This window comes from Prionailurus bengalensis, chromosome B2 (genome assembly GCF_016509475.1).
Source record: "Prionailurus bengalensis isolate Pbe53 chromosome B2, Fcat_Pben_1.1_paternal_pri, whole genome shotgun sequence".
Taxonomy (NCBI): Eukaryota; Metazoa; Chordata; class Mammalia; order Carnivora; family Felidae; genus Prionailurus; species Prionailurus bengalensis.
In genome coordinates, this window is record NC_057349.1 from 89,611,018 (window position 1) to 89,625,947 (window position 14,930).

At 51.2% G+C, this 14,930-nt stretch overlaps 1 protein-coding gene across 2 annotated transcripts; it reads left to right on the forward strand.

Annotated features, from left to right (window-relative positions):
- Positions 1-5,020: 5,020 nt before the first annotated feature.
- On the forward strand, positions 5,021-13,387 carry PRDM13 (PR/SET domain 13). 2 transcript variants are annotated; one of them, XM_043592004.1, is made up of 4 exons: positions 5,021-5,319; positions 6,835-6,966; positions 7,268-7,388; positions 10,781-13,387. In XM_043592004.1, exons 1-4 carry the CDS (start codon positions 5,176-5,178, stop codon positions 12,529-12,531), a joined length of 2,148 nt encoding a protein of 715 aa, XP_043447939.1. In that variant the 5' UTR covers positions 5,021-5,175; the 3' UTR covers positions 12,532-13,387. The 2 variants fall into 2 exon arrangements, with proteins under 2 accessions (XP_043447939.1, XP_043447940.1); XM_043592005.1 differs by having other exon boundaries at positions 5,167-5,275.
- Positions 13,388-14,930: the final 1,543 nt, after the last annotated feature.

Genomic DNA, 14,930 nt, shown 5'->3' on the forward strand with positions numbered 1-14,930 from the left:
ATGTTTCCAGGTGGATTTAAACAAATTAAGAGATAAACAAGGAAACCTAGATAATTTTGGAAATATCTGTTCTCTCCCTCACCGTTCTTTTGTTCAGTATTCATCTGTCATTTCTGGCTTCTCTGCTCTCAGGGGCTGAAAGAAGTTGTCACTGCTCTCTGCGTAGACAATTGTCTCAGCCTGAGCTCCAGGCTATTTCTAGCTTCTATAAGGCCTTGTACCTTCAGCTCAGAAAGCCAACAGCCACTTCGTAGTGAAGATTTACAAGAGACCATGTATCTACATACACAGTCTGAACTTAGGTGAATACTTATCATTCTGCTTGTGTTTTATCATAGGGGGTATATATTTCACATACACTTTCACACATCAGGAAATATTTTCATTGACTGATTTGAGTGTGACGTTCTCTTTAACATAAAAACAACCCCCGTACTTTTGTTTCTTTTGACTTCTTTTTTTTCTAATTCAAATACCAAATTGTTCTGGAGAGGGTATGTTCTTTAGGGGTGGGGATGGGAGGCAGAGATAAAGACGAAGAAAGCCAAACTCTTCAAGAAGGGGGTGGGGGGGAGGGAAGGAAAGGAAAAAAAAAACAAACCCGTCTGGGAATCTCAAGAACATCTTTATTTCGCCTTTTAACACCCCGCCTTTCTGATTAAAGAGTTCAGACCAGCTCCCCCGCCTCCGTTCAATTATCCCCCAGCATCTTTTCTCAGAAGCTGTCACCACCACTTGCTGAACCACAGCCCCATCGTGAGCCATTAGCCCGGTTCTGTTCCGTTTTGCTTTTCTTTCCTCAGTTTCTCCCTGCAAGCTTTATAAATCTCCCCTGGAGGAGGAGTGTCCAAGCGGGTGGAAGTCTGAGCACAATGCAACCTGAGAATTTCTGTCACTCTCTGCATATGCTCCTAAGTGCTTTAATCCCAATTAGGGGCGGCTGACACACGGTCCTATTCATTCCCATCAGCTCTTGAATACATTTGCCTAGAAATGAACTTCACAAATAGAGGCTCTCCTAAATGTGCCCAACAGCAAGGAAAATCGAATTGAGTGCGGGCTCATTCGGCAGCGGCCGGCAGAGGAGCGTTGAATGTGGAGGTGCCCCGAGACATTGCAATTCAGCAACACGCTCGCTGACTTTTCTTTGCACCATGTCAACCGAAAGAACCAAGAAATAAGTTGGGGGAACTCCGGTTAAAAGGCAACTTGAGAGGCACTCTGAATACTTTTATTGAGCCGCTTCCAATGAAGGACTTAAAAAACAACAAAAAAGGCACCACAAAACCCACCAGCAGCGTCCGGGCTGCGTCCTGGCCGCACGTTTGGAACCTACCGGCCGCGGCGCACCCACCGGCCTCGCAATTAAGGGGAAAATGGCCCCGTCGCCTGCGTGTCATCTGGTGGCGTTCCCAGAGCCCGTCGCCGCCGCCCTATTCAGACCCGGCCTTAATGTCCCACCCGCGCCTCGGGGGCCGCGCAGCTGGTCCGCGCTGACCCGCCGTCCTGGCCGGGGCGGACACCCTCGGGGGCCGCGGCCCTGGTCACCTCAGGCCCCAACTCCGCCGAGTCTCGCTCCCTCCCCTGCGTCTTCGCCAGCGATCCCTGACCTCGCGCAGCTCCCTCCATCCTGGGGTTCGATACTCTGCCGGGGTTGGAGGGGGGTGGGGTTGGTGACTCCTCAAACACGCGGGTCCCCAAGACAGAGGGTCTTCGGATGCAGCCAACTCGGCCCTCCCCACCCCCCTCGTCCCCCGGGGACCCGAAGCTCTGCGCCCCGGCGACCCGCAGCTCTGCAGAAGGATATTCCGGAAGGAGCCGCTCAACTCGGCACCTACGGCCCGCGGGGCCCCTTTTTCTAGGCGGAGCCCAGCCGGGTCACACGTGCTCGGCGCCGGCAGCATTTCCAGCCCGGCACTCGGACGCCGCGCTGCGCGCGCGGGGACCGCCCCCCTAACGCTGCCGGGTCTGGAGCGGCGCCGGGAGCGGAGCTGCTAGCTCTCCGCAGCCAGCAGCTCCGGCTGGCTCGCAGCACCCAGGCCTCGTTAGGGGCAACCTGTTACGGGGCGGGAGTGGTGCCCGTGCAGTTCCGCGGTGGGCAGCGAGCAGGGCCGCCCCCAAACCCGCCTCGCCCCGCACCTCGGTACAGGGGGGATTTCTCCTTAACGGGGCCCCTGGACGCCCATTTTAAGTCCATAAAAAAGCCGAGTGGAATGTTTTGATTGAGTCTCAACATTGTCTTTGAATAAGGCTGAGACCATGTAATTAATGTGTCTTTTTAATAAGGGACAATACGGCCGTTCAAGCTATTTAATTTCATTTAATTTTCCATCCCATTTGCTGCACAGCCCGCTTTTACTTTTAACACCCAGCCTTTCACGGCCCATCTTGCTCCACTGGGCACATTAGATTGGTTTCACCCTTGCTTTTTAGGGGAGAAAAAATAAAAGAAAATGTGTTCCTTTCCTCCTTTGTGGACAATTTATTTCACTTGGGGAACTTCAACTCTGAGCCACAGGACAGAATAAAACTCGGCGAGCTGGTGTGAATGCCTCTGGCGCAGTCCCTTTCTTCTCGAGGGGCTGGGAACCAGCCACAATTGGCTATATTAATAAATAACTTTCCTCACAGTCGGCCTTTACATGGTCCTATTGATAAAATTGTTCGCGTGTCGTTCACGCTTTTTCACTCATTAAGGAGGGCCGGGGAGGAGCCCCGAACCCAGGCCCGGAGCTCGCCCCTTCCCGCTCATGGTGCTGGTAATTTAAACTGGGTGTCATCCCGGAGTCGCCAGGCCAGAGGTTAGAGGGACATGTTCATGGCTTAAATTTATTGCCCTCGACTTCGGAGCGGCTTCCTCTCCTCCTCCCCTCCCCCGGCTTTTGCCATTCATGGGCCGCCTGATCAAAGGCTCCCTCTCCCTCGCCGGCAGCCTTCGAAGCCCTAAGAGGGGCAATTGGAGGATTAAGAGGAAAGATCGGTGGTAGCTCCCTCAGGAAGTGGTTCTGGTCACGGCGTGGCTGCGCGGCCAGAGGGGCCGCAGCGTGCGGCCGCGAGGACCTGCCAGGTGTGTCTCTGTTCTCCGCCTCAGCAGCCGCGCCTACACAGGCTTTGGTGTTAGCCCTGAGACCCGCCGTCCATGTGTCACCGCACCGTTTGACTTGAGATGCTTAGACCTGAGACCCTTGACCGGGCCTGGATCCCCCGTTATGCTAACCTCGAGTTTTGGAGCGCCATTCGCTCTACCCACAGATCACTGCTGTTACCTTTCGTAACACACCCCAGTGAACTGTGGAGTGGAAGCTGAGTACATCATCATTCCCATGTTATGGATTAGAAGAATGACGTTCTGAAGTGATTCACCGAAGTCTCCCTGAGTCTTGAATGCCAGAGCACAGACTGAAGGACCCCAAGTTTCCTGACAGTGTCCAGTACGGCCAACGCAGGTCTCCGTCGAGGGCTGCTACGGGGCTTTCTTGAGGGCCTGGTGGGACAAACCGCTGAGTTACAGGTGTCGCCACCTTGCGTCGGGCCGTCGTTGTTAACCACAGTCACCTCTGCCAGGGACCTCAGAACCACACCTTCCGCGGGCAGAGGCGGGTGGAGAATTCGGTGTAGTGGCTGTTGGGAGTCCTCCGCTCGAGTGTACGGTGTTTGGGCTTCCAACACAGGCGGGAAAACCACCGCCTCTCGGGCCTCTCCTGAATACCGCGATGGCCCGCATCCTGGTCCATAGGATTTGGGGAGCGGCGCCCAGGATGGGCAGCGCGTGGCAGGCGCAGGCAGAATTGTCACAAACATCTGAGGAGCTCAATCACTCCGCTATGTTATGAAAAGAAATGTCTCCGCACAAATCAGAGACTTCCCTTAAAAAAAAAAAAAAAGAAAAAGAAAAAGAAAAAAGACTGAGGAGCATTCTGGTACCCTGGTTTAACATTCCGGAGCACGCGCGTTCTCCTAGTTCACGAGTTGGGCTAAAGGCAGGTGTTGCTAATGCCCGCCTCATCCTCTTTCCCGCAACCTTTGATAGACTGCCTCTTTTTTTTTTTTCTTTTTAAAGTTAGCCCCAAGGATTCCCTCCCGTTTTAAAATGTAAAAGCAAATCCGGGCTTGAGTCGGTCGGTTGGCATGTGAGGGGGACCTGATAAGAAAGACCCAGTCTTGAGCATCCCTCTTCAACCCTCTGGTGAGGACAAGGCACAGGATTGCCGGCAAAGCCAGGGCCCCGAGGCCGCTCCCCTTTCCCAGAGAAAGTGCGGGTCCGGGGTGCACCCGAGGACGGTGATGTACAACTTCCTACGTCTACCAAAACTAGTCGGGACGCTTCATATTTCGGGGCGAAACTGGACAGAAGGAACGAAAAAGCTGTTCTAAATAGACGACTGGCCTGGACCCAATCCCCTGAAATGGTAATATGGTCGTTATTTAAAAAGTGTAGGTATTTTCTGGTGTTTTCCCATCAAGTACCTGCCTAATTTCTGTATGGCACACGCCAGAAATCAATAGAAGTTAACAAGTCCTCCAAACAGTCCCCATCTCTTTGTTTAATCTCCTTTACAATAAAGCCAAGGGGAGAGAATTAAAAATCTTTGAAGTAGACCAAGGCTCAAAGGAATCAGCCAAGTAGACTTAAAGTAGTCACTTATTTCCCAAAACTGGTTTGTCGGCGAACAATAAAAGGAAGTAAAATTTATGGAGAAATTATACAGTGGATTTGTCACTTAAAATATCGTAACTGTCTCGAGGACAATACCCCATGCTGAGGATTAATGGTCCCGCCGGACCTTTGATTCACCAGCGCCTTTTCTTCGCCCTTGACAAATTGGATTTTTAGGAATGGGAAGGTCGCCTGGACCATTGTGCGCCAGCCATTCAGAGGCCTCGATTATGCAGAGGGCTGAGGGAACTACTCCATGTGACCCTCTCGGGTGGGACTCTGCAGCTGCTGCGCAGAGCAACTCTCTCACCAAACTCCGCGCCCTTGCGCTCGCGGTGCCAAAAGGCGCCCGCCCTGATTGAAAAGGCGCAGTGCATGCCCGCCCGCGTCACTGCGCGGGCGGAGGACGCACGTCGGGGTGCGGCTCTCTGGCTCGAGCGCCGCTCGGGCTCTGTCACCCGAGCCCTGTGCTGCACCCAGCGCGCCCACGCGCCTGCCTGGCGGCGGCGGCGGCAGCAATGCACGGAACAGCCCGCGCTCCGGCCACCAGCGTGAGCGCCGACTGCTGCATCCCGGCCGGCCTGCGCCTGGGGCCCGTGCCTGGAACCTTCAAGCTGGGCAAGTACCTGTCAGACCGCAGGGAACCCGGGCCCAAGAAAAAGGTATTAGCCATTCCGACCTCCGCCTCCAGCCATTCGCCTCCCTTTGCCCTGGCCCTGGCAGGGGTAGATAGGGCAAGCGGAGGAAAGGGGCGATTGAGTCGTTACCTGCCAATGCTGCCAGGTGGCCCGGGGACTCCAGTAACTCCTCGCAAGTCGCATTAACTGAGAGCTGGACGTGGGCCGAACTGTGGGGAAAGGACGTGGCTGAGAGGGGACAGCGCCGGGGCGGGGTGCATGGGGCTGTTTACGTGAGGGGACCACTCAGAATCCGCGGTTTCCCTGAAGCTCCCGAGTCTCGTTCGGAGAGGAGTGTGTGTGTGTTGAGGGGGGAGCCGGGTCTCCCCGCAAATGCGCCCTTTCTCTGTTACACAGCGCGCAGGGCGTTGAAGACTTTTCTTACCTTCTTCCCTTCAACGCGCTAATTTAAGGCTTAAATTCGCCTTAAAATAATTTAATCTCATGTGCTCCGAAAAAAACAATCTTTGGGAAACTGTCAGTTCTTAGGATGCACCCCCATCCTCACCCCAGCGGATGTCTTCTGGGGGTTTGGGGTAGATGGAGAGCGAGCGATCCAGGTAGTGGCTCCGCCTGGGGCCCCGACTGAGGGCGAGGAGTGCCCACCCGCCTGGGGCACCGGGTCCGCGCATCTGCAGCCAGGCTTTGAGAGTCCAGGCTCGCAACTGGGAGGCGTCGGGGCCGACCCGCCAGTTCTAACTCTCCGAACTTCGTATAGACCTCCGAGCAGAGTCGGGTTTTAAAGGCTCCCTTCCGCCCTGAGGCGTCCCAGCCGGCAAAGGTTCTCCAACAGCTACCGGGAAAAGAAGGCAGGAGTCCGGTGGGGGGTGGCGGGGGAGGGGGGGGGGGAGGACCTTAGCTTTGCCTAGTCGCTGCCTTGAGCTTTCTTGTAAGAAATTGCTCCCGCGCAGGGCCAGCGGGACCCGCATGTGACTCCCTACGCGATCACCCTCTTCCCCGCGGTCTAAAGTCTTCTTTACACGCGCTTTAATTGCTTTTAAATAGCCGGCCATGCTGCGGGGGCGTTGTTCGTTCACACACTTTCGCTGCCGGACTCCTAGGCACCTCCGCATCTTGGTGCTGTGTAGTGAGCCTGGGGAGGCACGAGAGGGAGGTGAAGGAAACTCTGGGTTCTGGGGCTGACGTCTCTTTTATATTAACGACCGCTCTCAGAACCGCAAGAATAGGAACTGAGCGGGGGCGGGGGTGCGGGACATCTTGGTACAAGACCACCCCCCAGCCTCTCACGGAGGGTGCTTTCGCTCTTGGTGTTGCCAAGGTGGGACGAGAGAGGGGACTGTTATAGTAGCCAGCCTCCTGTCTTCCTCCCTTCCTTAAGCAAGGGTCCTAGGAATTACCTTCCTCCCAGCAGCCCACAGAGGTCTGGCCAAAGCGAACGCAACCATTTTTCAGAGTCGGGTGGGGTGTTGGATAAACTTTCCCTCTGGATTGTGGGCCTGGCCGTGGCGCGAGGAAGAACGACCACTGCTTGTGTTGCAGGTGCGCATGGTGAGAGGGGAGCTGGTGGACGAGTCGGGGGGCTCCCCTCTGGAATGGATAGGGTTAATCCGGGCAGCCAGGAACCCCCAGGAACAGACTCTCGAAGCTATTGCAGACTTACCCGGAGGACAGGTACTGTGGGCTTCCCCCACCACTGCCAATTCTACCTACCTAACCGTTACTGAGGTGGCTATCAATATTAAGAACAAAGCGCTTTAGCTGGAGGTCTCATTTAAACGTCTCAACAACCCTCTAAGGCATACACTATTATTTTCCCCGTTTAAAGAATGAGGGAAGTGAGGTTCAGAGAGGTCCAATAGTTTTTTTCAGGGTCACACAGAGTCAGAGCGGGGACTTGAACCTTTCCTTTTAGTTGCTTTTAGACCGATTACCCAGGAAATGACAGCAAGCTGTCCCGTTCCTTGTGTCCCAGATCTTCTATCGAGCTCTTCGAGACGTCCAGCCAGGGGAGGAGCTGACCGTGTGGTATTCCAACTCCTTGGCTCAGTGGTTCGACATCCCCACAATTGCAACTCCGACGCACGACGAGAAAGGTACCGAGCCCGAGAGGGCCTCCGGGCCAGCGCGGGTGGGTGACAGTCCAGCCCTTCTCCGTTCTTTGGACGCGACCCCAGGGCCTTTCTCTCGACCTATGTAAAACTGAATTCATGCTCCCTGTCTGTGTGAGCAGAGAGACGACGTCACCACTACCACCTTACAATCAACAGTAAATGATAATAGCGACAATAATCTGTCTCGCGACGACACCGAAAAAATACTTTATGAACATGGGGGCTATCCTTTCCTATTGCATACCCAGAGACAATTATTTACTCAATTAGGAATCCATAAAGAAACCTTAACATATTATTGATCACATCATGAGCTCCAAAAAGCATAACTCAAACCTGGAATGTTTTTAGAAGGTGGAAGGGCTTCTCTTCACTGGTTTGAAGAACAGTATTTCCACGGGATTTTAGAAGCATTACGGTACTTACAGCTGGTCTGTTGGCAGGTACTGAAGCCCTTCCATTTAAATGGTATTTATTCATTTCCCCCTCCCTACTTAAATTGAATCTGGGTTGTATCCCAGTTTCTTCTTAGATTTATTTGATCCCTTCCAAAGCCAAGAGTGGATTTATGCAAATAAGGGGCAGTAACTAAAGAGAAGAACATTTTCAAACCTCCCCTAGAACACTGAAGAACACTGTCTGTGAAAAAAAAATCTGGGTGGTGCTACAAGAGTTCAGATCTTGAGACCTCCCTTTTAATTCACAAAGCTTCCATGACTTTCTTTTTTCCTTGTCAATTGTTAAGGTTTGTAATTTCTCCTAAAGACACAGTTATATTTAAACTCAATATAATGAATGTTGTGAAATATTTTAACATGCTGTCCTCCCAAATTGCCTGCTCAAATCTCATCCGTCTAGAAATAGGGTTAAAGAAATTAATACAAATGTGAGAATTAAGAAACAATTCATGAATAAGACAGAATGAAGTTTATTTAGAATGATGAATCACTTCACTTCAAAGTATCACTGTCTTGTGGGTAGACTTGTGTGTACAGTATTCATAAAAGATTATCCTAAAGTAGCTTGTTCCTTATACTACATTATATTAAATTCTTTTGTCAACTTCTCCCACTAAAAGAGAAGCATGATAAAAGATCTGTAGTGGAGAACTGTAATCTGCCACTACAGGACAATTCCAACAGCTGCTGACCTTTAGGGGCCAGACATTTCTACACAGAACACCCCTCCTTAGGCACTCTCAAATCATACAAAAGCAACCTGTTTGAGTGGTGGCCCTCGTGTTTTCATTTCAGCCAATTAAGCTTATGAACAGATGTCAGAATAAACACCATTTTCCTTTTGGGAATGCATGGGCTATTCTGAACCCTGACTTCCCCACCTTTGATATACTTGAAATCTTGGCAACCTCAGGGTTACACCAAGATGAGGAGGCAAAGTCACTCATGAAGTGTGTTTGACACTTTTGGCATGACTTGGATTTCAGAGTCTGGAGAACATGTCAGTTGGTTAGAATAAATTGAAAAAGGAACATAAGGAAACAGAGAATTTGCTTAACTCTTGAAAAGATGAAGAAATAAGTAGGGAAGGCTGCTATTCTTCCAACATTGAGTAACTCCAGTGGGTTTCAATTCCATAGTAATTTTAAGGAAAATATGGACCCTTTGTTTTAGGAAGGAAGCTTACTTGGCTTTTTGATTGACTAGAGTCATTCCAGGGCAGCCTTTGAAAATTCCTTCTTTAAAAAGGGGTAGAGAGGGAGGTTCTGAACTTAGGAGAAGGGAGGTTATTTAAGATGTTAAATCAGCATACCCAGCAAGAGAACCCAGGAAGTCTCTTCTTTTTTGCCAGATTTATTTTACAGGGATGTTCAATACAAGTTAACAGAAATACTGAAATGATTTTATTTAAGTTTTCCATGAACAATTAGGGTAGGCTCTCAGAAGTCATCCTCGCCCCCCACTCTGCTTTCTGCCCTACCTTGATGTCAGCTGGAATGAACTGACCCTTGCATTTTAGTTATCTAGAGGGACTACTTGCTTTATGCAAAGCTGAAAATAAAACACATGAAGGGAAGAAGATATAGGACTTTTTTCAGTTGTTTTTGTAGTAATGCTTTAGAAGTTTGAGCTGCTTGTGTGCAAGGGGGAGGGAATTTAATTTTTCCATTGAATTTAATAAGACAAATTTTGGGTACTTCCTTGTGGCTCAACTAACTTCTTTCTCACAGACATTCTTCAGTATTATCAAGCAACCATAACACCAAAAAAAGAAACCCAACTGCAAGATCGCTGTTTTCTGTCCAGATATAACAAGACCGTTTTAAAGTGAAAATTAACTTCCACCATGTGATCACAATCTGTTTCATACCTGTGTCCCTCGATTGTGTTCCCAGACCTTGGCCAAATTAAAAACAACTAATGTTAATAATATTAAGCACAAGAAAAGGCTTGACAGCAAAAACATGTATATAGTTCCTCCTAGAGAATTGTATGCTTACTAAAAGCTGAGGATCTATATCATATCTATCTATATATTCATTTCATAAAAACTAAACTATCTTTTCCAAGGACTTTATTATTAGGCCTGGACTGGTGCAGCTTTCTAGGAGTTAATTAATTACCAGGTGGAACAACTGAGAACATAATACGACATCATCCTTCAATTTTTAGACTATAAGGACATAGGGCGTTTTCTTTTTTTCTCATCAAATTAAATGGGGTTAAAGAGGAAATAAAGATACAAATAATTTTGAAGAATAGCAGATTATAGTCCCTATGTGGTCCTTCAGTTGGTCACGCTCCAGGAAAACCTCAGGCAAAATGTTTAAGGCTGGGAGGCAGTGGGAAGGGTGGGTAATGGACATAAAAGGCATTGTTGTATGAAAAGGAATGATTACATATGGCCCATACATACAAGATATTGTCTCGCCTGGTAATGAGGCGCTCACGACCATTAGATTGGTCTTTGTTCAGTTTATCCAAACTCCTTGACATACGCCACCTATTCTGCAAACGCCAACAGATGGGCCCGGGCACAGCACAGCCTCAACACTTGATTTAAAGCAACAGCTGCTCTCTCTGCTCGTTTCTTCCCCCGGCCAGCCTGCCTGAGCGCTGCCCTCCCAAGGAAGATTTGCTCGGATGGCCCGGAGGAAGTCTTCGTTGGAAAGGCCCAGGTCACCCCTTTGGCCTCTGAGTAATCCCAGAGGATGGAGATGGTGACAAAGTTGGCCATTTGGGGCTTCTCGGAGTCCTTGCTACAGTGGGGCCGCCGAGCTAACTCACTCTCTGGGCCCCAAGAACACTCTTGCTCATACCTCTGGTCATAAATCTGGGCTTTGCCTTGGGTGCGCTTTCTTTCTCTTTCGCTTGTTCGCCTCTCACAGGGTCGCTTTCCCACTCTTTCTCGCTCAGGGGAGGAGCGCTACATTTGCTGGTACTGCTGGAGGACGTTTAGATACCCCAACAGCCTTAAGGCCCACCTACGTTTCCACTGCGTGCTCAGCAGCGGCGGGGGCCGAACCTACCTGCACCACGAGCACGCTGCTCGCCAAGGCGCTGCCCCGGCCGCAGATGGCCTTCCCTTCTCTCCGAAACCCCCAGCGCCCGACTTTGCCGCGGCCGCCCCGGCTGGCACTCTGCGGCCCCACTCGCAGGCCCCGCCGCCTCTCCAGGCCTGCGGAGCGCGGGAGAGTATCAAGCGCGAGGCCTCCTCTGCGCCCTCGGCCACGTCGCCACCCGCGGCCAAGTGGGGGCAGTCCAAGAAGAGCAAGGAGCAGCCGGACCGCGCCCTAGACATGAGCGGGGCCTCCCGGGGACACGGCCACTTCCTCGGCATCGTAGGCGGCTCCCCAGCTGGGGGCGGTGGCCTGGCCTTCTACCCCGGAGTGCGCTCGGCTTTCAAGCCTGCCGGCTTGGCCAGGGCGGCCGCGGCCGCGCATGGCGACCCCTACCGGGAGGAGGGCGGCGGCAAACCTGGGTCCGGCTTGGCCTTAGGCAGGTTGCTGGGCGGGGGCCGGGCGGGCGGACGCCCGGTAAGCGGGGAGAACCCCGCGGCGGGCGGCGCCGGCCACCACCATCACCACCATGCGCACCACCACCATCACCATTCCAAGTGCCTGCTCTCGGGGGACCCGCCGCCGCCGCCGCCTGGCCTACCCTGCTCGGGGGGCCTGCGCAGCTTCCCTCTGCTCCCCGGGGCCCCGGAAGAGGCGTCAGCCTTCAAGCATGTGGAGCGAGCCCAGCCAGCGGCGCCTGCGCTGCCGGGAGCGCGTTTCGCCCAGTTGCCCTCTGCGACCGGGCTGCCCGTCGAGCGCTGCGCGCTGCCGGCCCTCGACGCGGGCGGGCTCAAAGCCTACCCGGGTGGCGAGTGCAGCCACCTACCTGCCGTCATGCCGGCTTTTACCGTCTACAACGGGGAGCTACTCTACGGCTCACCGGCCGCCGCCGCTTATTACCCGCTCAAACTGCACTTCGGCGGGCTGCTCAAGTATCCGGAGTCCATCTCCTACTTCAGCGGGCCTGCGGCGGCGGCAGCAGCAGCGGCAGCTGCCGCTCTAAGCCCTGCGGAGCTCGGCTCCCTGGCTAGCATCGACCGAGAGATCGCTATGCACACGCAGCAGCTGTCCGAGATGGCAGCCGGGAAAAGCCGAGGCCGCCTGGACGCGGGGACGCTGCCACCCGCCGTCGTGGCGGCGGGAGGCGCTGGGGGTGGCGGCAGCGTAGGTGGCGGCGCCGGCAAGTCCAAGACCGGCCACCTGTGTCTCTACTGCGGCAAGTTGTACTCGCGCAAGTACGGGCTCAAGATTCACATGCGGACGCACACCGGCTACAAGCCGCTCAAGTGCAAAGTGTGCCTGCGGCCCTTCGGCGACCCCAGCAATCTGAACAAGCACATCCGGCTGCACGCCGAGGGCAACACGCCCTACCGCTGCGAGTTCTGCGGCAAGGTGCTGGTGCGCCGCCGGGACCTGGAGCGCCACGTCAAGTCCCGCCACCCCGGCCAAAACCTGCTCGCCAAGGCGGGCGATGGCCCCGGCGCGGAGCCTGACTACCCGCCGGAGCCTGGGGAGCCCAAGAGCGACAACGACAGCGATGTGGACGTCTGCTTCACGGACGACCAGAGCGACCCTGAGGCTGGAGGCGGCGGCGAGCGCGACTCATAACGAGTCTTCTCGGGAAAGGGTGGATTTGGGAGGCGGGAACGGAGATAAGAAGTTGGGGAGGGGAGAGTGGTTTTCTTTTGGGAGAAGAGAGGAGCTCCTGGAGAGTGAACCGGTTGACAAAACCGTTTTTATTTTGGTTGGGCGCCAGATTTGGAACAGTGAGAGGTCCCAGGTCCTATAAGTGAAATTCAGAGCTAAGGTTTAGAAGTGGCTCAAAGAAATCTGGCTTTTTGCGTAGCCGGAGCGAGTCGGGTCCCTGTGGACCCTTGGACTCCGCGGGTAGTCTCTCCCATGAACCACCCAGGAGGTCTGCTCTCAAGGTTTAGGATCACATTAATGTGAACTTCACAGCGCCCTTGAGGGCGTCGATTTTAACTGCCATGTATTTTTAAATTGTTCTTTAATGTGGAGGAAATTGTGCCTTTTGAAACGATGTTGTGTGTGTGTGTGTGTGTGTGTGTGTGTGTGTGTGTACATTAGCATTTCACTAAATAGGCGAAACAGTAGTCAAAGTTCGGTAGACGTGACATCCATCCATCTATCCAAATATTTCCATTTCATCTGTTCTCGTGTCAAAGACTATGCCTTCCCGCATTGACTATATAGTGGTAGCAGGTGTGCAAATTGGTCAAGTTGCAATTATTTATAAAAGAGTAATGACAAATGTAAAATATCTAAAGCATGAATCTAAAAGCACGCAATATATAATTTTAAAGAAAATGTCTTATTTGGTAGAGTACAGATGTGATGTATGTTGTTTTACAATGAATGATGTACAGTGGATTCAGTATTTTGGTCTTGGTTCCAGTTTGTGCAATCTTTAATAAAAATAAAGATACACATGACAGTTTCTTCACTTAGCGATTTCAGGAGATCCTTTAAAGAAAGAGTTTAATTCGAAAACAATTTTCAAGAAGACTCCATAATAAAATGAATCACAGGACACTTGAAGACTTTGACTATTCATAAGGTAAATGTTAAGTAGTGTTGTAATAGGGAAATATACTATTTCCAATATGTGTACTTCACATGCTCCCAGATAGCGGGCAAAGTAACTGTTTTCTGAAATCATGTTAATTATGCTAAGAGTTTTCATGTTTAGGAAAGAAGCTAATGAGTTTCAAGAAAAAATGCATATTCCTCATCAAAAAGAATTATGGAACTGTAGAATCACTGTTTCTTGCTATGTACCATTTTGACAGGGGTTTCCTTGGGAAGCAAACAAAGGAAAATTGCTCTGTGCTTTTTATGATTCATACACTTTAGTTTTCATTTAACAAATGCTAAAAGAGGATTGATATTATTGGAGGTGCTGATCTACTCGTCTGTGTAGTTTTCTTTTCTCCATGTACTCTTTCCAATAATCTCGTGCTGTTGATGTGTGTCCCATTTTACTGAAGAGAAAATATACACTTCAAGTTCACTGGGAGGCCCATAATGAGAAGTACAAAGTTAGAAACAATGACTTCATTTATGGGTATAAAAAATTAATACTAGTGAATGGAAGACTATCGTAAAGAATATATTTCTGCGGGCTAAAATTGGAAAGCACCCTCTCCCCTTCCTATGCCACTCCCCAACCCCGTACTCAGGGGAGCATTTCACTGACGTTATGTAGAAGTGGAGGATGAGCCATCTCCTCAACTAAGGGCAGGTACCCAAAGAGCCCAGGTCTCTAGTACTCTTCCCAGAGGTTGGTGGGAAGATTCTTGTAGGGCACCAAAAGATCTGGATATGATCCTGATGATTTTAACTCAGTTAAAAATGACCTTTATTTTCTGAATCCTGAGTACGGCAGCAGTTCCCACACAGCTGTCTCCCAGTTGGGAACATGGCAGATGTCACTGGATGGCTGGCAGAGACTTTTTGTAATCCATCAGAGCAAGAGGCATGGGGGTGAGGTGGGGAGGACATCTGACTTTTATGGGGGCTGGGTCAGCAAAAAGATTTTTTCTATGAGAAAACTTATTCTGGGGATTACAGGTTTTTGGTGTCTGCTAACCAGAAGATGTTTTGCTTTGTAAAAGAAAACCCAAAGAGAAATAAAAAATATGTGTGAAGTAGCATGCATATATGGTGACAATGATACTACCATTTATTGAGAGCCTATTCTCTGCCAAATCCTTATGCTACTGCTATTTTCACTTCTTTCCTCCCCACAGAGGATGACCATGGGCTTGCCCCATGAGGTTCAGTGATGGTCCTGACAACAGAACTGGAAGCAAACCCACACAGCTGCCTATTCGGCTTGGGCTCTAGACATCCAGGGCTTCTCACTGCCTTCATAGTATCAGAGTCTTGCCTTTTGAAGCAATTATTGTTTGAAACAAAATCCACCCTTATAGAGAAATATTGGAAAACTTTCCTGAAAACAGACTGTGTGAGTCCTCAGGAGAAGT